This window comes from Dendrobates tinctorius, unplaced genomic scaffold, assembly GCF_039654945.1.
Source record: "Dendrobates tinctorius isolate UK_male_01 unplaced genomic scaffold, ASM3965494v1 ptg000145l, whole genome shotgun sequence".
Classification (NCBI taxonomy): Eukaryota; Metazoa; Chordata; class Amphibia; order Anura; family Dendrobatidae; genus Dendrobates; species Dendrobates tinctorius.
Window position 1 is genome coordinate 3,738,855 of NW_027361812.1, and position 21,378 is coordinate 3,760,232.

Below are 21,378 nucleotides of genomic sequence, written 5' to 3' on the forward strand. Positions count from 1 at the left end.
GGTACGGGGCAGGTTGCTGGAAGTGGGGAGATGTCTGGTACTGGGGAGGTTGCTGGTACTGGGGAGGTTGCTGGTGCTGGGGAGGTTGCTGGGGAGGTGGATGGTATGTAATAGGAGGGGGAGGATGGAAAGTGGCTGGAGGGGGTGCAGGTGGAGGAACTACTGTGGTGGGAGGAGGAGGTTGGGAGGTAACTTGCTGGAGAGCAGCGTGGCATGAATGCATTACATGCATCTGCTGGGCAGGAGAGAGCGTTTCCATGCGCTCCACAACAGACCTGAAAAAGGTGTGGTTTTGCGAAGATCTTGCTTCTGAATGCATGGTTTGCAGAAGTGTCTTCACCTCCAGAATGCTGGAGTTGATCTGCTGATAGCCTGCGGAGATTTGCTCTGACAAGACTTTTAGACAGTTCTGGAAAGATGCATTCAGATGCAAGAACTCTGGCGCATAAGTCTTTTCCTGACCCCTCTGCCGCTGCCGCCCAGTACCCGCAGGTGTACTAGAGGTGGCAGGGGCAGAAGGGTGGGGTAAAGGGAAAGCGATCTCCTCACCAGCAGCTTCATGTAATGTAGGCGGCCACGATGCTCCTGTGCTGGTGGATGGGACAGATGGGTCGAATGTGTGGGAAGGTGCAGATGTACCGGGGCGGTCGACGTGTCCCTCGGTGCCGGTCTCCTCAGGGATCGCCTCAGAAGGGTCCAATCGTGCAGGCTCCCGAGTGCTGCTCACCGTGCTGTGGAATAAAGAGAAAAAAAAACAATTAAAATAGTGACATTGTATGGCCCTGGCTGAAAAAAAAAAAGTTACATCTAAACATTTTTTTGTCACATGTGGTGTGTAATATTTACCTTCTGGTGAGCATTGTCTCCCGGAGGAACGACAGGGCTCGTGCGTACTTGTACTTGCTCCTGCGTCCTCCAGATCCACTCGGGGCCCGCATCTCTTTATTGAACTCCTTCTTGAAACGATCCCTCACAGACCGCCACCGCTTCACAATTCTCTCCCCTGAAATGAGAAAGGACAAAGTGGTTAGTATACAACATCAGTGTTTCCCAAACTCCAGTCCTCATGGTCCCCAGGGGTCATGTTTTCAGGATTTCCAAAGTAAATAGAAATCATGAACACATGATCCGTGGGGACCACGAGGACTGGAGTTCGGGAAACACTGGTTTAAATCAAGCAACCGGTACTGTATATACTTACGCTCTTTAATCTGGGCCCGAGCTTCGAGGTCCTCCCAGCGGTCCACAAGGAGCGAACAGATTTCCTCCTAGAGTCGTCGGCTAACGATCAGGTCAGCGTGGCGGCAGTCAGCCATATTCCAGAGCGGCTCCCTTTCTCTGACGAGATCGATGAGGCGGTCCACATCAATCCCTCCATCCTCACCGTCAGAGTCGGGAGCACGCTGTGAAGGCTGTTAAAGAAAAAGACAAAAATAACATAATTAGCCTCCACAAAAGAAATGAAATAAAAAGTGCAAAAAAAACAAAGCCAGTATATTTATACTTACACGCTGGTGACCGCCGCGTTGCTGTCGCCGACGACCCTGGGAGGCACTGCGAGGACCTCTTGGCCGAGCACCAGATTGGGAAGACTAGAGAAGAAAACAAAAAATGTTATGTCTTTGGATGTAGGCATTTGTTTGCTGTGTGTGTGGTCTGCAGAACATTGTTTTCTATGTGTTGTGTGTAGTGTGATGTTGTGTTTCTGCGTTTGATGCAAAAAACTTACCAATTGTGAGCCCACTCCAAGTGTCTGTCCACCCCTTCCTTCTTCTTCTGGGAGCTCCTCTTCATCTTGTGATTCCTGTTTTGAAATAAAAGGCAATGAATACACATATATTACAGAGATGATGGATTTTGGAAATAAAAACTTACCGTCAAACGCTGACGATGCGAGGGAGGGCTCCCAGAAGATGTGCTGTCTTCCTCATGGCCAGACTCCATGGCTGTGGGTGGTGTTTCTGCTGCTGCCATTGCTGCTGCTGCATCTATTGGGCGGCTGTTGAATAAAGAGAAACAAAGGGCCAATGAATATCTTGATATTCCATAGCCCTAGTTTGGAGGAATGGGGGATTTGATAATTACCGTCTCTCATCTGCTGCTGGACTCCCCTCCCGTTGTTCAGCATGCTGCTCCATTTGGGGTGGTGCTGATGGTGCTGCTGCTGCAGATGTCTGCTGCCTTCTCCTGCTCCTGGTTCTTGGCTTGGGTGGCATGTTGGGTGTGGCTGAGGGTCCCATTGTCTTGCTTTTATATATGTCCTGTGGGCAGAGCTACTGAGCATGCTCAGACCAAAGAAACCGGATCCGGCTGTCGCCGGATCAGGCGCATTGCGGCGCTCATAGGCTTTCATTGTATGAAAAAGCCGGACACGCCGGATCCGGCGTGTCCGGCTTTTTCGCCGGAGACGAAAAACGTTACAGTATCCGTTTTTTCCAGACGCCGGATCGCGTCACATTGCCAGATCCGGCGAAAATCGGATGAAACGCATGGCCATCCGGCTCGATCCGGCTCTAATGCAAGTCAATGGGGGGGAAACCGGATCCGGCATTGCATTTCGCCGGATCCGGTTTTAGTCAAAAGCGCCGGATCGCACCTGACGCCGAAAACCTGATGTGTGAAAGAGGCCTTACCTGTCAGTTTCCACTGTGAGGAACATAGTAAGGAAATGGAAGAACACAGGTACAGTTCTTGTTAAGCCCAGAAGTGGCAGGCCAAGAAAAATATCAGAAAGGCAGAGAAGAAGAATGGTGAGAACAGTCAAGGACAATCCACAGACCACCTCCAAAGACCTGCAGCATCATCTTGCTGCAGATGGTGTCACTGTGCATCGGTCAACAATGCAGCGCACTTTGCACAAGGAGAAGCTGTATGGGAGAGTGATGCGAAAGAAGCCGTTTCTGCAAGCACGCCACAAACAGAGTCGCCTGAGGTATGCAAAAGCACATTTGGACAAGCCAGTTACATTTTGGAAGAAGGTCCTGTGGACTGATGAAACAAATATTGAGTTGTTTGGTCATACAAAAAGGCGTTATGCATGGAGGCTAAAAAACACAGCATTCCAAGAAAAACACTTGCTACCCACAGGAAAATTTGGTGGTGGTTCCATCATGCTTTGGGGCTGTGTGGCCAATGCCGGCACCGGGAATCTTGTTAAAGTTGAGGGTCGCATGGATTCAACTCAGTACCAGCAGATTCTTGACAATAATGTGCAGGAATCAGTGACGAAGTTGAAGTTACACAGGGGATGGATATTTCAGCAAGACAATGATCCAAAACACTGCTCCAAATCTACTCAGGCATTCATGCAGAGGAACAATTACAATGTTCTGGAATGGCCATCCCAGTCCCCAGACCTGAATATCATTGAACATCTGTGGGATGATTTGAAGCGGGCTGTCCATGCTCGGCGACCATCAAACTTAACTGAACTGTAATTGTTTTGTAAACAGGAATGGTCACAAATACCTTCATCCAGGAACCAGGAACTCATTAATAGCTACAGGAAGCGACTAGAGGCTGTTATTTTTGCAAAAGGAGGAGCTACGAAATATTAATGTCACTTTTATGTTGAGGTGCCCATACTTTTGCACCGGTCAAATTTTGTTTAAATGCAGATTGCACATTTTCTGTTAGTACAATAAACCTCATTTGAATCCAGAAATATAACTGAGTCCATCAGTTATTAGATATATGAAACTGAAATAGCTGTTGCAAAAACCAAAATTGTTATAAAGAAAAAAGGTTAACATTAATAGGGGTGCCCAAACTTTAACATATGACTGTATATGTGAATCTAATGAAAATGTAGAGTCTCTGTGGGTAGAGATAAGGGGAGGGGGAAAAATAATAAATTACTGATAAGGGTTTGTTATAAGTCTCCAAAAATAATGGAAGCAATGGAGAATATCCGCGTATAGATGAAGCAGCGACTCAAGGAGAAGTCATTATTATGGGGGACTTGAACTACCCTGAAATACATTGGGGAAGCGAAACCTGCAGTTCCAGCAAAGGTAATGGGTTTTTGACAACTATGAGAGACAATTACCTTTCACAACTGGTTGAGGACCCAACAAGAGGGGGGCACTGCTAGACCTAATATTAACCAACAGGCCAGACCGCATATCAAACATAAGGGTTGGGGGTCACTTGGGTAATAGTGATCACCAGATAATAAGTTTCATGTATCCTTTAATAAGATCTGTAGTAGAGGGGTTACAAGGACACTAAACTTCAGGAAAGGAAATTTCCAAAGGATGAGAGATGATCTTGGTGCAATTAACTGGGAAAATATCCTGAGACATAAAAATACACACAGAAAATGGGAGACGTTTATTAGCATCCTGAATAGGACCTGTGCACAATATATACCGTATAGGAATAAACATGCTAGAAATAGGAGGAGACCACTATGGTTAGATAGAGCTGTAAGGGGCGCAATAAGTGACAAAAAGAAAGCATTTAAAGAATTAAAGCAAGTAGGTAGTGATGAGGCATTGACTAAATACAGAAGATTAAATAAATTCTGTAAAAAGCAAATCAAGGCAGCAAAGATTGAGACAGAGACTCATTGCCAGAGAGAGAAAAATAATCCTAAAATTTTCTTTAACTTCATAAATAGTAAGAAACTAAAAAATGATAGTGTAGGCCCTCTTATAAATAGTCTGGGTGAAATGGTGGATGAGGAAAAAGCCAATATGCTAAACGACTTTTTTTCAACAGTATTTACACAAGAAAACCATTATTTTTAATCTTTAAAGATTCCATGATAACAGGGTCTGTACCACAGGACTGGCGTATAGCAAATGTGGTGCCAATATTCAAAAAGGGGACAAAAACTGAACTTGGAAATTATAGGCCAGTAAGCTTAACCTCAACTGTGGGTAAAATCCTGGAGGGTTTTTTAAGAGATGCTGTACTGGAGTATCATGAATAACCTCATGACCCAATATCAACATGGATTTACAAGGGACCGTTCCTGTCAGACTAATCTGATAAGCTTTTATGAAGAGGTAAGTTTCGGACTGGACCAAGGAAATGCAGTGGACGTGGTGTACATGGACTTTTCAAAAGCTTTTGATAAGGTGCCACACAAAAGGTTGATACATAAAATGAGAACAATGGAGATAGGGGATAATATGTGTAAGTGGGTTAAGAGCTGGCTCAGGGATAGGAAACAAAGGGTGGTTATTAATGGAGCACACTCGGACTGGGTCATGGTTAGCAGTGGGGTACCACAGGGGTCCGCGGTATTGGGCCCGCTTCTTTTTCTATAATAAAACAATAGGTGAAAAATAAAACATAACCTTTAATCCGTTAATTAAAAATTACTAACGTGTGTCACCCAATGTGAAAATAAAACGCATACAAATGCTCATCTAACAGGTGGGCCCCAAACAAAGGAAAAAGGAACCCCACCTAGATGTAGTAAGGATATAGATGGTCACCTAATAATCTATTACATAGGTAGACAAAAACATCTAAAAGGTACAGCAATAGAGACATATTCCACTCATAAATGCTATAACCTAATTGCACATATATATATATATATATATACATATCATGCAAAATTGCCAAAAGGGTCTCTCAGGACCACATAATACAGTCAGGTGAGATAGTAATATATAAAAGGAACAATCTCACCCGATAAAGTAATGGGTCGGGAGTCCCAGAAAGTCCTCTGTTCAGTCCAACTGGAGGATAGATTAGGGGGAGACAATGCCCTGCTACATCCCTAAGGGGCTAACAATCAGCTAATCCCCAGACTCCCGCTCTAACAAGGGCAGTCCACAACTAAACCTAAATTGTACATGCCCTGCACTTTCCCTAAGGGGGTGTCCCAAAGCGTTTCATCCAAGTAAAATCTTCAGGGGACTAAACTTGTAAAGTGCCATAGTGCTATTAACGAGAGAAAACAATTCCTTCCACTCCCTATTCTGTCCGCAGGCAGTGGAGGAAAAAGGGCATATTTATAGATAATGTCATGTGTGATCACACGTAGTTGATAACACCTGTCGCCGCACTTAATTACCTCATATGTCACAAGTGCTTTTCCACATACACAGGCCACTTGTTACCGGCCTCCCCGACAAACGCCATTACCCATGCCACTTCCGGTCGTGGAATGCTCGCCAGAGGGAAAACATCAGAGGCGTAACTCCGCCTCCAACACCGTCGGTGCACCCTAAAGCAGCGGCCGACTTCCGGTCCACAGGGAACACCAGGGGGCTGGCGCATCATGCGCTTCCATCCTGTACTTCTATCAGAGGCTTAACTCCGCCTCCCACAACGCACAATGTGCACGCTGGAAACGCGTCCGACTTCCGGTCCGCGGGGAATACCAGGGGGTGGGAGCAACGTGCTGAACAGTACCGTCCCACCTCCAGCGGTGGCAATTACAGTGTGCACGCCGTACACACTTCCGGTCCGCGGAGAAAAACCACTTCACTTCCGGTAACATCATTCCGATGTATGAACCGGTCAAATACAGTCCTCATCCGGTCCAAATAACCATAAAGTACAGCAATCACAGGGGTATAATTCCACCCTATGTAACACATTATAAATGCGCCACTTTCTAAACACCATTAACCGGGTGGTAAAAAAATTTTTATATGCAGCACATCACAACGCTAATTAGATGCTGCTAAACAGATGACCGCAAAGCAATCCCTCCATATGATACAAACACAATCATTTGGGGGAATGCCAATTATTCTTACACACCACTTCTGGTATGAAAAAGTGCTCCTTAATTAAGGCATATTGAGACATATTTTAAGAGGCGACAAAAATAGATTCTTACATATACACAAATCCTGACATGAGGTGACAAAAAAGAGATTATAGCATGATGGTTAGTAAAATACTGTAGGTGAAGAGACCAGAGAATATTCAAATAAAACATCCAAAATTAATCTGATCATTAAGACCTTTGGGTGTAACTGTGCACACATAAAAAATCCACTTAGCCTCTTGCTGCAGAAGCAACTGATCCCAGTTGCCCCCCCTCTTTGGTTTAAAGACCCTGTCAATGGCCATAAACTTGAGAAATCCAATTTGTCCATCGTGTGCACTGTGGATATGTCTCGAAATCGGGGTGTCCCTCTTATGCAACATATCACCCACATGCTCACCGATCCTCCTCCTAAATTCACGAATGGTCTTACCCACATATTCCAATCCACAAGTGCAAGTCGCTTTGTATATAACGCCTTTCGTGCCACAGTTCATAAAATATTTAACATCTTGACTTTTCCCCATTACGTTATTCACAAAGCTCTTACCCACTCCAATGTGTTGACAAGCCACACAGTGGCCACATTTGTAGCAACCCACAACGTCACTATCCAACCATGTTTTTGTAGTTGGGGTGGAAAAATGACTATGCACGAGTCTATTGTTGAGGGACCTAGCTTTCATATAGGTGATTTGAGGATGGTTGCTTAAATATGGAGAAACATCTTTGTCCATCTGTAAGATAGCCCAGTGTTTTTTAATAATGTTCCTCACTGGGATCGCCCCCATTGTCATATGTTGTAATGAACCTCAAAGTATCATTTTCAACACCTTTTTTACTGTTATTAGGATTCAACAGCTCAGCCTGCTCGCAGCCCTTAGCCTTTTGATGTGCCTCTTTTAGTACATTACGGGGATAACCCCTATCATGAAATTTGTCCCTCAAATCTCTGGCCTGGGCTTCAAAAGTCAGGGTATCGGAACAGTTTATTTGGATCCTAAGGTACTGTCCCTTAGGAATAGCTCTCTTCAGGTGTTGTGGATAGAGGCTGCCCCAATGTAACAGGGAGTTGGTGGATGTTGGCTTCCTATAGGTGGAAGTCACCAAATCGCCTTTTTCATTTTTCTCGATAAGAATATCCAGGAAAGGCAATTTCGAGGTCTCAATAACTGATGCAAAAATTAGACCTATGTCATTACAATTCAGCCTACTCACAAATTCACAGAACTCCTTGACTGAGTTCTTCCAGACGATGAATATATCATCTATGCACCATGTCCATATCTCAGGGACACGGCACATAGACGAACCATCCAACTGGTCACCCCCAAACACCACCGTCTCATCCCACCAGCCGAGGAGGAGGTTTGCGTAAGCTGGCGCACAGGGGCTCCCCATGGCGGTCCCCCTCAGCTGGTGGTAGAATTTACGGTTTAATGTAAAAAAATTGTGTTAGACAAAATCGAAGGAGCTTTAATACAAAATGATTATGTTCACGATACTGACAACCTCTCATGTTCAGAAAGTATTTGACCGCTTCCAGGCCATGTACATGAGGTATAGATGAATACAAGGCCTCAACATCTATACTTGCCAAGTATGACTGAGGATCAATGGTAAGTCCTTCCAACCGGCGGAGAAGATCAGGTGTATCTTTAACAAAAGATTGAAGAGAAGAGACAAAAGGAGACAAAATCCGATCCAAATAAATTCCAGCATTCTGACAGAGACTGCCTATCCCTGAGACAACTGGCCTGCCTTTAAGAGGACTAAGCCCCTTGTGAGCCTTTGGCAGGCAATAAAATGTGGCAATAACTGGATGACTAGGAAAAATAAGGTCAAATTCAGTCTTACTGATGATTTTGTTTGATAGTGCCTCTAATAATATTTGTTGTAATTCCTCACGGTACATATTCATAGGGTTAGATGACAAAATCTCATAGGTATCTCCATCAGCAAGAATTAAGTCACATAACTGTTGGTAATGATCGACTCCCAGGATGACAACATTGCCCCCCTTATCCGAGGGTTTAATTACAATGCTGTCATCCCATTCGAGCCGTTTAACGGCCTCCATTTTTCCCCTAGAACAGTTAAAGTTACAGTGGAACTGAGAATGTGAAAGTTCAATTAGGTCCTGAGTCACTAAGTTACAGAAAAGTTACAGAAAACATCAACTGCCGACAAATCACCAGTCGGTGGAGGCATTTTAGTGCTTTTACACTTCAATTCTGTGAAAGGACCTAGGCCAATAGTATTTGGATCAACTTATGGAATTCAATAGTCTAACATTAGGCAACATATCTTCCGGTATGCCCAGTTCCAAGCTAGTCCTAGATTCCTGTTTCTGAAAAAACTTTTTCCACCTAACTTTTCTCAAAAACAGATTAAGATCCTTGATTGTCCTAAAAAGATCAAAATCTGTATTTGGGATGAAAGAGAGGCCCTTACTCAGCACAGATCTCTCAAAACAGTCAATAACTCTTTCTGATAAGTTAATTATTTGAATATTCTGAGCAGAAGATGGCTCGTTAGCTATAGGTTTGATTATTTCTTGGTTTGAGGTGGTCTGTTCCTGAGGGCATAAACCTGATCTAAAAAATGTCCACTGGGAGTATTGTCAGGCCTATCTAGTGGTCCCAGTGAGCCCCGACCTCTACCCCGACCTCTATTCCTCCCTCTATTAGGGCGATTCCTGCCCTCTGATTCTGAAAAGTCAGTGTCAGTGGATGAAAGTTCCGTTTCTCTTTCAGCGGCACCAGTACGTGCAGCTAATACTAGATATGCCTTATTATCTTTAAAGTCTTGAACGTCGCGTAAATACTGTTTCCTCTCTTTTGAGATGGAACTGAAAACGTTCAATATCTGTTTGGAGTTTGGTTTCCTTAACTCCGAACTCAGTCTCCGTAGAGAATTTTTTAGTGATTTCAATATGCTCCTTTAGTTTCTCATTCAAAAGGTTAAGGGTCACTTTCCCGCTTCTTTTTAACATTTATTAATGACCTTGTAGGGGGCATAGAGAGTAGAATTTCAATATTTGCAGATAACACTAAACTCTGCAGGGTAATCAATACAGAGGAGGACAATTTTATATTACAGGAGGATTTATGTAAACTAGAAGCTTGGGCTGATAAATGGCAAATGAGCTTTAATGGGGATAAATGTAAGGTCATGCACTTGGGTAGAACAAACAAGATGTATAATTATGTGCTTAATTGTAAAACACTAGGCAAAACTGTCACTGAAAATGACCTGGGTGTGTGGGTGGACAACAAACTCACATTTAGTGGTCAGTGTCAGGCAGCTGCTGCAAAGGCAAATAAAATAATGGGATGCATTAAAAGAGGCATAGATGCTCATGAGGAGAACATAATTTTACCACTATACAAGTCACTAGTGCGACCACATTTAGAATACTGTGTACAGTTCTGGTCTCCGGTGTATAAGAAAGACCTAGCTGAACTGGAGCGGGTGCAGAGAAGAGCGACCAAGGTTATTAGGGACCTGGGGGGCCTGCAATTATAAGACAGGATATTTTACCTGGGGTTATTTAGTTTGGAAGAACGAAGGTTTATGGGTGATCTTATTACAATGTATAAATATATGCGGGGACAGTACAAAGACCTTTCAAATGATCTTTTTACTCTTAGACCTGTGACGGGGACAAGGGGGCATCCTCTACGTCTGGAGGAAAGAAGGTTTAAGCATACTCACTGACGTGGATTCTTTACTGTAAGAGCAGTGAGACTATGGAACTCTCTGCCATATGATGTTGTAATGAGTGATTCCCTACTAAAATTTAAGAAGGGCCTGGATGCCTTTCTTGAAAAGTATAATATTACAGGTTATATACATTAGTTTCCTTGATATTGCGTTGATCCAGGGAGCTAGTCTGATTGCCGTATGTGAAGTCGGGAAGGAATTTTTTCCCCCAATGTGAAGCTTTCTGTTTGCCACATGGGTTTTTTTGCCTTCCTCTGGATCAACATGTTAGGGCAAGTTAGGATAGGATATGGGTTGAACTAGATGGACTTAAAGTCTTCCTTCAACCTTAATAACTATGTTACTATGTGCACAGACCAATTAACTTGAATGGGTCTATGATTTTAAGGGCCCCGTCACACATAGCGATCTCGCTAGCGAGATCGCAGCTGAGTCACAAGTTTTGTGACGCAACAGCGATCTCACCAGCGAGATCGCTGTGTGTGACAGCGATCAGTGACCGGCCCCCCTGCTGGTATCGCTGTAGGAAAGCCCTGGACGTTTTTTTGGTCGCTGGTCTCCCGTTGGCCAGCACGCATCGCTGCGTGTGACAGGCGGGAGACCAGCGATCAGCTGGTAACTAAGGTAAACGCAGGGTTTCTAAGCACGGCGCTGTCCTTAGAAACCCGATGTGTACCTTAGTTACCAGCTCCCTGCATCAGCGCGCTGGTAACTACAGTCATGGCCAAAAGTATTGACACCCCTGCAATTCTGTCAGATAATACTCAGTTTCTTCCTGAAAATGATTGCAAACACAAATTCTTTGGTATTATTATCTTCATTTAATTTGTCTTAAATGAAAAAACACAACAAGAATTGTCCTAAAGCCAAATTGGATATAATTCCACACCAAACATAAAAAAAGAGGGTGGACAAAAGTATTGGCACTGTGCGAAAAATCATGTGATGCTTCTCTAATTTGTGTAATTAACAGCCCCTGTAACTTACCTGTGGCACCTAACAGGTGTTGGCAATAACTAAATCACACTTGCAGCCAGTTGACATGGATTAAAGTTGACTCAACCTCTGTCTTGTGTCCTTGTGTGTACCACATTGAGCATGGAGAAAAGAAAGAAGACCAAAGAACTGTCTGAGGACTTGAGAAACCAAATTGTGAGGAAGCATGAGCAATCTCAAGACTACAAGTCCATCTCCAAAGACCTGAATGTTCCTGTGTCTACTGTGCGCAGTGTCATCAAGAAGTTTAAAGCCCATGGCACTGTGGCTAACCTCCCTAGATGTGGCCGGAAAAGAAAAATTGACAAGAGATTTCAACGCAAGATTGTGCGGATGTTGGATAAAGAACCTCCACTAACATCCAAACAAGTTCAAGCTGCCCTGCAGTCCGAGGGTACAACGGTGTCAACCCGTACTATCCGTCGGCATCTGAATGAAAAGGGACTGTATGGTAGGAGACCCAGGAAGACTCCACTTCTTACCCCGAGACATAAAAAAGCCAGGCTGGAGTTTGCCAAAACTTACCTGAAAAAGCCTAAAACATTTTGGAAGAATGTTCTTTGGTCAGATGAGACAAAAGTAGAGCTTTTAGGGCAAAAGCATCAACATAGAGTTTACAGGAGAAAAAAGAGGCATTCAAAGAAAAGTACACGGTCCCTACAGTCAAACATGGCGGAGGTTCCCTGATGTTTTGGGGTTGCTTTGCTGCCTCTGGCACTGGACTGCTTGACCGTGTGCATGGCATTATGAAGTCAGAAGACTACCAACAAATTTTGCAGCATAATTTAGGGCCCAGTGTGAGAAAGCTGGGTCTCCCTCAGAGGTCATGGGTCTTCCGGCAGGACAATAACCCAAAACACACTTCAAAAAGCACTAGAAAATGGTTTGAGAGAAAGCACTGGAGACTTCTAAGGTGGCCAGCAATGAGTCCAGACCTGAATCCCATAGAACACCTGTGGAGAGATCTAAAAATGGCAGTTTGGAGAAGGCACCCTTCAAATATCAAGGACCTGGAGTAGTTTGCCAAAGAAGAATGGTCTAAAATTCCAGCAGAGCATTGTAAGAAACTCATTGATGGTTACCGGAAGCGGTTGGTCGCAGTTATTTTGGCTAAAGGTTGTGCATCCAAGTATTAGGCTGAGGGTGCCAATACTTTTGTCCGGCCCATTTTTGGAGTTTTGTGTGAAATGATCAATGTTTTGCTTTTTGCTTCATTCTCTTTTGTGTTTTTTCATTTAAGACAAATTAAATGAAGATAATACCAAAGAATTTGTGTTTGCAATCATTTTCAGGAAGAAACTGAATATTATCTGACAGAATTGCAGGGGTGTCAATACTTTTGGCCATGACTGTAAGTACACAGTGACGCTGCGCGCTTGGCGTCGCTGTGCTGATCGCTGGTGAAGCTGCCTGTTTGACAGCTCACCAGCGATCACATAGCGACTTACCAGCAATCCTGACACCTTGATATCGTTGTCGGGATCGCTGGTGAGTCGCTATGTGTGACGGGGCCCTAAGTGTCTCTGGTGTGTGTGAAAACTATCACCACACATGTTAGAGGCCTTAACTAGCAAAAAAATGTAAATGATCTTCTCACTGAATTAAATATTCATTATTTTTTCACAGAGGGTTTATTCTTTCTTTGTTCTTTCTGACTCCCTCTTTAAAGCTTTCAGACAAAGACAATACTATTCTGCTAGAATGGAGCTAATGTTGAGCTCATTTATCCACATTATGGTTTGCTCAAATGAAAATTCCCAATGGTGGGAAACCATCATTTCATAACGGGATATTTTTCTTTCCTTGATGACGAGACAAATTGTCAAAATGCTAATGTTCCCGTGTGAAAAGAGTTACCTTGTATGTGTCTGCAAACCAAATTGCAAACGGATTCTGCCATTGTATTCCTGCTGTGAAGGGCATGTTGTCAGCTTTGTGATATCAGTTCCTCATTAGCTCTTCTTATTACTTTCTGGTTGTATTAGAAGGGAGTGGTCCGATATAGCAAGCACTGTGGGGGACATGTATACTATATGCCAGAAAGCTGTCTTGAAAAATGATCAAATTATCGCACATTAAATATTTTTTCACCATTATTTAATAATTTTTTGTTTATTACTTTAGACCAAGCTTGAAAACTTCGTGAAAAGTGAACGCGGCTTAATGTGAGGTCGTGGCCTTCCATCTCCGTACGCAATCTAGTCCCCGGTCTGGTGTAGATTTGACTTTCTGGCATGTGAACAGATGGCGATGCTCCAAATTTACTCTGGCCTCAAAACAGGAGTCTTAATGCTATTTTAAAAAAATGTGTAATTTTTATTCGCATAACATTAAAAACAAGATGAAGAAGCCATAGATGTGTTGGTGCCGGTGGCAAGTAAGAATCTGGCAGGCACATAATGAATTAATCATGATCTGTATAGAATTTATATTATAATCCATGTATTCCCAAATTGTTGAGCAAAACTTGCATCTTTTGTGACTTTCAATATTTGCTCTATAGTGGATTTGTTTATGGATATGCAGTTTTAGCACTTGTAGTTCATGCAATTGGTCAGATATTTGCCGCAGTAAATGCCCTCATGTGTCCTTCCTGCCCAAATTCCCTATGTCACTTTATTCTGGTAGTCATGTCTTGGACTAATCATTTTTTTAATTGGTCATTTTGTTCATGTCAGAAAAATTATAATTTTTGTTATATAGCAATAAATGGAATCTGTAATCAGGTTTTTGCTATGCAATGAGTGAGCAGCATAATGTATGTGCAGAGGCACTGATTCCAGTAATGTGTTACTTACTAGGCTGCTTGTTGTAAACTCAGGAAAATCAGTATTTTGACAGCAGTAGATTATCTTATGCTATGATTTCTTCTTGCTCTGTGTAAAACCACCCACATCACTGATTTGCCGCTTTCTGCCTATGCACAGAAAAAACAATCAGTGGTGTGGGCAGGGTTTTTCGGAGCTCAATATTTAGAGAAGTGGTAGATCTGTAGAAGAGAAAAAAGGGATTTTATCAAAATGACAGCAAGCAGCCCAATAAGTGACACATCACTGGAATTAGGGTCTCTCTCTACATCATGCTGCTCTCAGATACATAGCGAAAACCTAATGACAAATTCCCTTTAAAACGCATGGTTCTCCTGTTTTTGAGTAATGTACAGTATATTCAAGTCTCTAAATGTATCGTACCTTCAAACAGACATACACAAGTGACTGCACTTAGATTTTCATTTAGATGTGTTTTTCTAAAGTTATATAGGGATGGCATCTTGCTCAGGAATATGAAATGGCAGTTTAAATAAATTCTCCCTTGAATGACTAACAAAGGGGTAGAGATAAAGCTAAATATTTTTGAGACTCACAATAAAAGAATTCCTGTGATATGGCTGTAAATTGGACGCCTGCAGTAGCTTAAAACAATTTTCAAAATCACTTAATCAATTTGTTAGCAATTTTTTAAAATTTCAGGGTGACTTTAATATGTAGTGGATACTTTTTACTATATATAGAATCATGAAAACATATATAAAAGCAAAGAGGCAACGTTTTGGACAGAAAGTGGCATTTGTCAAGACAAAAAGTGAAAAGGTTTGACAAAGGCACAAAGGTTTTTTTTTTGCCTTATATATAATTTGATCAATAATGAAGATTATTGAGGAAGAATTTTGGTGCCTTGGAAACTTTTGTTGGATTCTTTGCCAATTTGGTAGTGACTAGTGATGAGCGAACGTACTCATTACTTGAGATTTCTGAGCTTGTTCAGGTGTTCTCCCAATAATTTGGGCGTGCTCGGAAATGATGTCTGAGTCCTTGTAGCTGCATGATTTGCGGCTGCTAGACAGCCTGGATACATGTATTCAGCCTGTCCAGCTTCCGCAAATCATGCAGCTACGGAGACTTAGACATCATTTCTGAGCACGCCCAAAATACTCGGAGAACACCCAAGCATGCTCGGAAATCGCAAGTAACGAGCACGTTCACTCATCACTAGTGCTCAATTACCCCATGAAGGCACAGAGTTGAAGGAGTGAACCATGTGATATATATATATATAAGCAGTCCCGAAAGCTTGCTTTCTAACAACATTCACTACTCTTTGTTAGCCATTAAAAGATATCATACCCACAAGATTCCTATTTTGTTTCTCTCACTGAGAGCACTTTATATATTTTTTTCTAATGGCTAACACGGTACCAAACCACTTTTTTCGTTTTAACCATATGATAATCACACTATATTGGCATCCTGGGTGTAGCCACAACCTTAGCAGTAGGCACACTAGAGCAGATGAGATAGCCCAATTAGCTTGGAGGCTTCAAAGGCTATTTGGCCAAACTTTCTCAAGATTTTTCAAGTCGAATTGGCAAAATAGGGAGCACCCTGAGGTCCTATACCAAGATCTCTAGGCTTGTTGGCAATATCAATGCAGATTTTCAGTGTCTAAATGAGAGCAAGAATGGGCCGAGATCTTTTCATTAAACAATACATATGCTTTAGTGACAGAAGACAGACTGGAGAACATCTGCAGTACATCAACCAGTATGGATAATCTCAGAAGCCATCTTTTTAAATGTATTACATTTGCTTATCCACAACATTTACCATATCAAACAAAACCCAGTTATGTCAAAAACCAACAACTAAACAACTCAAATGATCTCACAATTAACAAAGTTATACACATGGAGATCAGTAGAGATTAGCAAGACAAGAAATAGATACTGAACATATCGCTTCCCGAGATGTAAAATACTTTTGCCCATAAGTAAATTCAAAGATCATCTTACTGGAATAAAGTCATCAGGACCACACTCTTCCCCTCTAAACTTGCAGCCAAGGAGCATCTCCCGGATGTCATGTCCAGTGCGGTCATAGAATTCTTTCATATTAAACGGCTTTGGCTTGAAGTTACGGAAGTTGGCTTTATCAAGAAGGACTTCCATGACTTTTTCATCAGCAAGGTGAGATTCTGGAAGCTCATAACTGGAAAACATGTGACAGAGAGAACAATCATAAACTTTTCTAAGTTATAATCCTTAACACAATTCACAGGTTATGGAACATTTGACCAAATAACATGAGCAAATAGATGTCACCATACTTTGCCTTTGATGGGAGAGTCATTGCTATTCCATACTGTGTTGGGTCGGCAAAATATTTATGGGGTTCTAGATGAACATCTGCTTTTGTTTAATGTCTTTCTAGATGTTATCCACGTGTTATGTGACTTTTTTGGTATCTTTTATTTCCGTATTACTATAATATAAACGTAAAAGAAATCTATTAACTTAAGGTGAATCAATTTTTCTTTCCCTTGAGTTTGGCCAATTAAGAGACTTACAGTATGTTGTATTTTTCTAATAACTCATCGGTGGTCACGCTAGATTGTCTAAAGCAGGGTTTACAGATTGTGGCAGTAATCTGGCAGATCAGCACAGTTTTCAAAAATGTTCATATATTGGCTATTTAAGCACTGGGTGGTAAATTGCTGTTTATCTGCAAATTTGAGCAGCCATTTGTTATTCAAGCTGCTGTCAGTGGTCATCAGTTTAAAAACTGCGCCAAATAGCCTGTTTGGGTGGCTCTTCGACCAAAAATGGAAACACATCCATAAAATACTATAGGCCCAATATAGCACCCTATGCAAGTAGCAATAAGTGCCGAGAAAGGTTGTAACAATGCTAGATATTCACGCACATTTATACAAAAAATGCATGCAGATTTTTTTGGTAGTTACAAAGCAAAGAAGGGTTCTTCAACCAAATTTACAGTGAATTTTATCTATAAAGCCTGTTATATTTACTCATCCATAACTGATGACAAGCTAAGACAAATCTTTAGCAGGTGATATGCTGAAAATACACTTTGTCCCATTTTAGCCTCCAATATCTCCCATAAAGGTTTTTAACTATAATTTTTACACTAAAGAAATATTACCAGGAAAAATGTTATCCTCTACCCATATAATAAGGAACACTCAATGATCTCTGGGGTCTATATTCTATGACCACCAGCACTTTCAAGAATGGGGCTTTGCAGAGCCCCATTTTAAATGAAGCAGTGATGCATATACTTGACTTTTGCACCTTTCATTGTCTACAGGACTGCCGGAAAAAGCCAACAAAAACACTCGACACTTCCAGCACTCCCATAACCAATTGCATGGAGGTTGAATGTTGGCACCCATGCCTCACTCAAGAAGGGGCTTTATAGAAGCAAATGGCACTTTTGGTGCCACAACGTCTTTTTCATGTGGAATCCACCTAAAAACCTATCAGAAAATGCTCAAGTAATGAACATTTTAATTTCTATGTAAATTTGACTTGCTGTGTATATGATCAGGTTTTTGAACATCTTTGAACTGCTTCAGGTTTCCAAAGATACCAGGATGTCTTTTGATGTGCTTGCTTAAAAAAAAAGCTAGTCATTTCTTCGTTATTCAATGGAGGTAAAACAACGAGAGTACAAAAGAATTGATAAAAATTATACAAAACCCCTCCGAAAAAAAAAAAAGCAGCCGATAGACTAAACGATTGGAAAAAAGCTCAGGAAACAATGAAAAAAAAAAAGACAAAAGCTGAAACAAGAAGAAAGACGCCGATGGTTCCTGAAGTGTCATAGACTTTCAGGTTCCTCTGAGTTTAAAAGACGTTGTTTGCACAGTGAGATTTGGTTCAACTTCATTTTTTATTTTTAAACCAATTGAATTTTTATTGATATTTCTATAGATTCAACAAATTCAACATACAAAAACAAAAAGAACATAATACCTGCAAAAATTAGGACACCTTAGAATAAGGAATACAAGAATTCAAGTCATATTTAAAATGCGAGGCACAACCGGTATATTGTAATTGAAAAGCAATGGCAGAGTTGGTCTCTAAATTATTCCTCTGATCCCTCCTAAATATTGTGAGTATATATCATAATTTATGGTGAATTGTTAAGAGAAACACAAGTTGGGTTTTGTACATCATAATTTCAATAACTATTTCTTAGGTCTCATTCTGAAGTGTGTATTTAATTTTGGAGTAATTTAGAATGTGTCTAACAAACTTTAATGTGTGAATCAGCTCTGACCTAATATACTTGTATTATAAACTTCATATGGATTATTAGGGGTCCTGTAGTGATACAGCTAGAAGAGTATAGGCATCGGAAACAACCAACCTACCAACGGTTTGTTGCAGTAAATTGCACCAGAGTGCATCTCATCATGACTAATTATTATGCCGTCTGCACAACATGGTGGCATAGAGTCACGTCTGCTTAAGTGAAGAGATCTATTTTTTTGTTTTATGTCGCCCATGGGCACATTTTTAATACAATTTTATGTAGTGGACAACCCTGTTATGATAGATTTGAGCTGCTGACCCTTCAGGACACAGAGCATTGTCTAGATCAGATGTTCGGCTCTCAAACGTAGTAAAAGGTCTGCATGAATTTTTAGTTTTTGGATGTAGATAAGAATATTGTTATTTACTGATGGCAAAGAAAGGTTTTTAAATGAATTTACAATTTCCCACCTTCATTATTTTCCCACCTAAGTTGACATTTACTTTTCTTATACTTAAAACATGCAATTGTCTTACATTGGTGTACATTAGGACATGTGTAAACTTCACTGTTGTTGTGTCTATCTGTCACCTTCTAACAAAACCGTTGGCACTACCCTTAGTAGACCGGAATGGTGCACAAGTAGGATCCCAATCTGTGAATATCAATGCATATAAACTTGGCACACACCCAAAGGATGATGTTGCAAAAATGGTGATTTTAATAGATGGCAGTACATACATAAACGTTTCGGTCTATGGCCTTCATCAATGTACGTTAGAATGTACTGTGAGCACTTAGTGAATGGGTTTTAAGGAAAACCAATGCTGCAGGGAGGTAACTATAGCCGTCCCACGTGCAATTTTGTGGCGTGTGGATGCGGTATCCGCCGCGGATCCTATGGCGCCATAGGATCACCATTTTTGCAACATCATCCTTTGGGTGTGTGCCAAGTTTATATGCATTTATCTGTCACCTTCAGCATTGCTGTACAGCTCTTATTATAGGTTAGACATGATTAAAGACAGCTCTATGTCGAAACGCATTGATTTTTTTCCTTGATTAAATATTTTTAATGTATCTGGAATCTTTTAGGCTAATAAAGTGGTAAAGTTTTATATTCAAATGGTTGGATTCCTTTGTTTGCTTTGTCTGCATCTCAAGCCGAGCAGGGGCTTACACTTTCCGTGCCAAGGATCTTCACAGCCATTCTACGAGAAATGGAGAACTTTGTGCTTAGACTTTTCTCAGGACGGTTCTCATCTCCAACTCTTTTTTTTTGGTGTCATCAGAAAAATCCTAGTGCCATTAATAACAGTTGTGTTGATCAAGACCCAAAATCTGCGGCATCTGAATTCATCCTTTTATAAGAATCACTCTGAAGTAGGTGTAATAAGCAGATAAATAGCATGTGAACCTTGTATAGTTGGCTTAGGGGCAGCGCTTACAGAGAGAATATAATGTTATGTCCTCCCTGCCGCCGCTTGCTTCCAGTCATCGGGGCAGTGCAGGGAGCTGTTAATCACCAGTGAGCGCATTGATATCACACCCGGATACATTGATTTACAGCCTGCTCTGCAGTGTATGTGTGTTGTATATGTTTGCAAGGCAGGCAGTCAATCAATGTATTGGGAGTGATTACAGAAATGAGCAATGACCATAACTGTAGCCTGAACTGCCACGATGACTGGAAGTGAGTGGCTAAAAGGAGAATAAAATTTCATTTTCTCCCTGTAGCTACTGCCCCACTAATTTGGGTACACAGAGCCTATACTCTGTTTGCCTACAGATCACTCCTATATCTGGAGGTAAATAGCATTCCTGGACAGGACAGGCTGCCTTTAAAGACTTTTTCAATCTACAAATTCACCAATATATTGAATCATAGAATCGTAGAGTTGGAAGGGACCTCCTGGGTCGTCTGGTCCAAACCCCTGCTCAAAGCAGGATTCGCTAAATCATCCCAGACAGATGTCTGTCCAGTCTCTATTTGAAGACTTCCATTGCAGGAGAACTCACCACTTCTCGTGACAGCCTGTTCCACTCATTGATCACTCTGTCAAAAAGTTTTTTCTAATATCTAATCTGTATCTCCTCCCATTCAGTTTCATCCCATTGCTTCTAGTGTTTCCTTGTGCAAATGAGAATAAAGATGATCCTTCTACAATGTGACAGCCCTTGAGATATTTGTAGACAGCTATTAAGTCTCCTCTCAGTCTTCTCTTTTGCAAGCTAAACATTCCAAAATCATGCAATCTTTCCTCATAAGACAGGGTTTGCAGACCGGTCACCATTCTGGTCGCTCTTTTCTTAACTTGCTCCAGTTTTTTGATGTCTTTTTTAAAATGTGGCACCCAAAACTGGACACAGTATTCCAGATGAGGTCTGACCAAAGAGGAGTAGAGGGCAATAATGACTTCACGTGATCCAGACTGTATGCTTCTGTTAATACATCCTAGAATTGCATTTGCCTTTTTTGCTGCTGCATCACACTGTTGACTCATATTCAGTCTGTGATCTATTAGTATACCCAAGTCTTTTTCACGTGTGCTGTTGCTTAGTCCTATTCCTCCCATTCTGTATATGCTTTTTTCATTTTTATTGCCTAGATGTAGTACTTTGCATTTTTCCCTGTTAAAAACCATTCTGTTAGTTGCTGCCCACTGCTCCAGTTTATTTATATCTTTTTGAATCCTCTCTCTCTCTCTTCTCTGGTATTAGCTATCCCTCCTAGCTTTGTGTCATCAGCAAATATAATCAGTTTACCCTCAATTCCTTCATCTAAATCGTTGATAAAGATGTTGAACAATACAGGGCCCAGGGCATAGCCCTGTGGTACCCCACTTGAGACATTCTTCC

The 21,378-nt window shown here is 41.5% G+C and overlaps 1 protein-coding gene and 1 long non-coding RNA gene across 2 annotated transcripts in view; one reads left to right on the plus strand and one right to left on the minus strand.

Annotated features, from left to right (window-relative positions):
* Positions 1-19,639, plus strand: part of LOC141049568 (uncharacterized) — a 40,793-nt gene extending 21,154 nt beyond the window's left edge. The window contains exons 2-4 of the long non-coding RNA XR_012220391.1: positions 13,586-13,838; positions 16,297-16,424; positions 17,566-19,639. This is a non-coding gene — a long non-coding RNA (uncharacterized lncRNA). The remainder of the gene's footprint in view (positions 1-13,585; positions 13,839-16,296; positions 16,425-17,565) is intronic.
* Positions 1-21,378, minus strand: part of ASIC1 (acid sensing ion channel subunit 1) — a 523,004-nt gene that overhangs the window by 420,114 nt on the left and 81,512 nt on the right. The window contains exon 3 of the mRNA XM_073546130.1: positions 16,251-16,446. Within this exon, the coding sequence (XP_073402231.1) occupies positions 16,251-16,446 (196 nt within the window). The remainder of the gene's footprint in view (positions 1-16,250; positions 16,447-21,378) is intronic.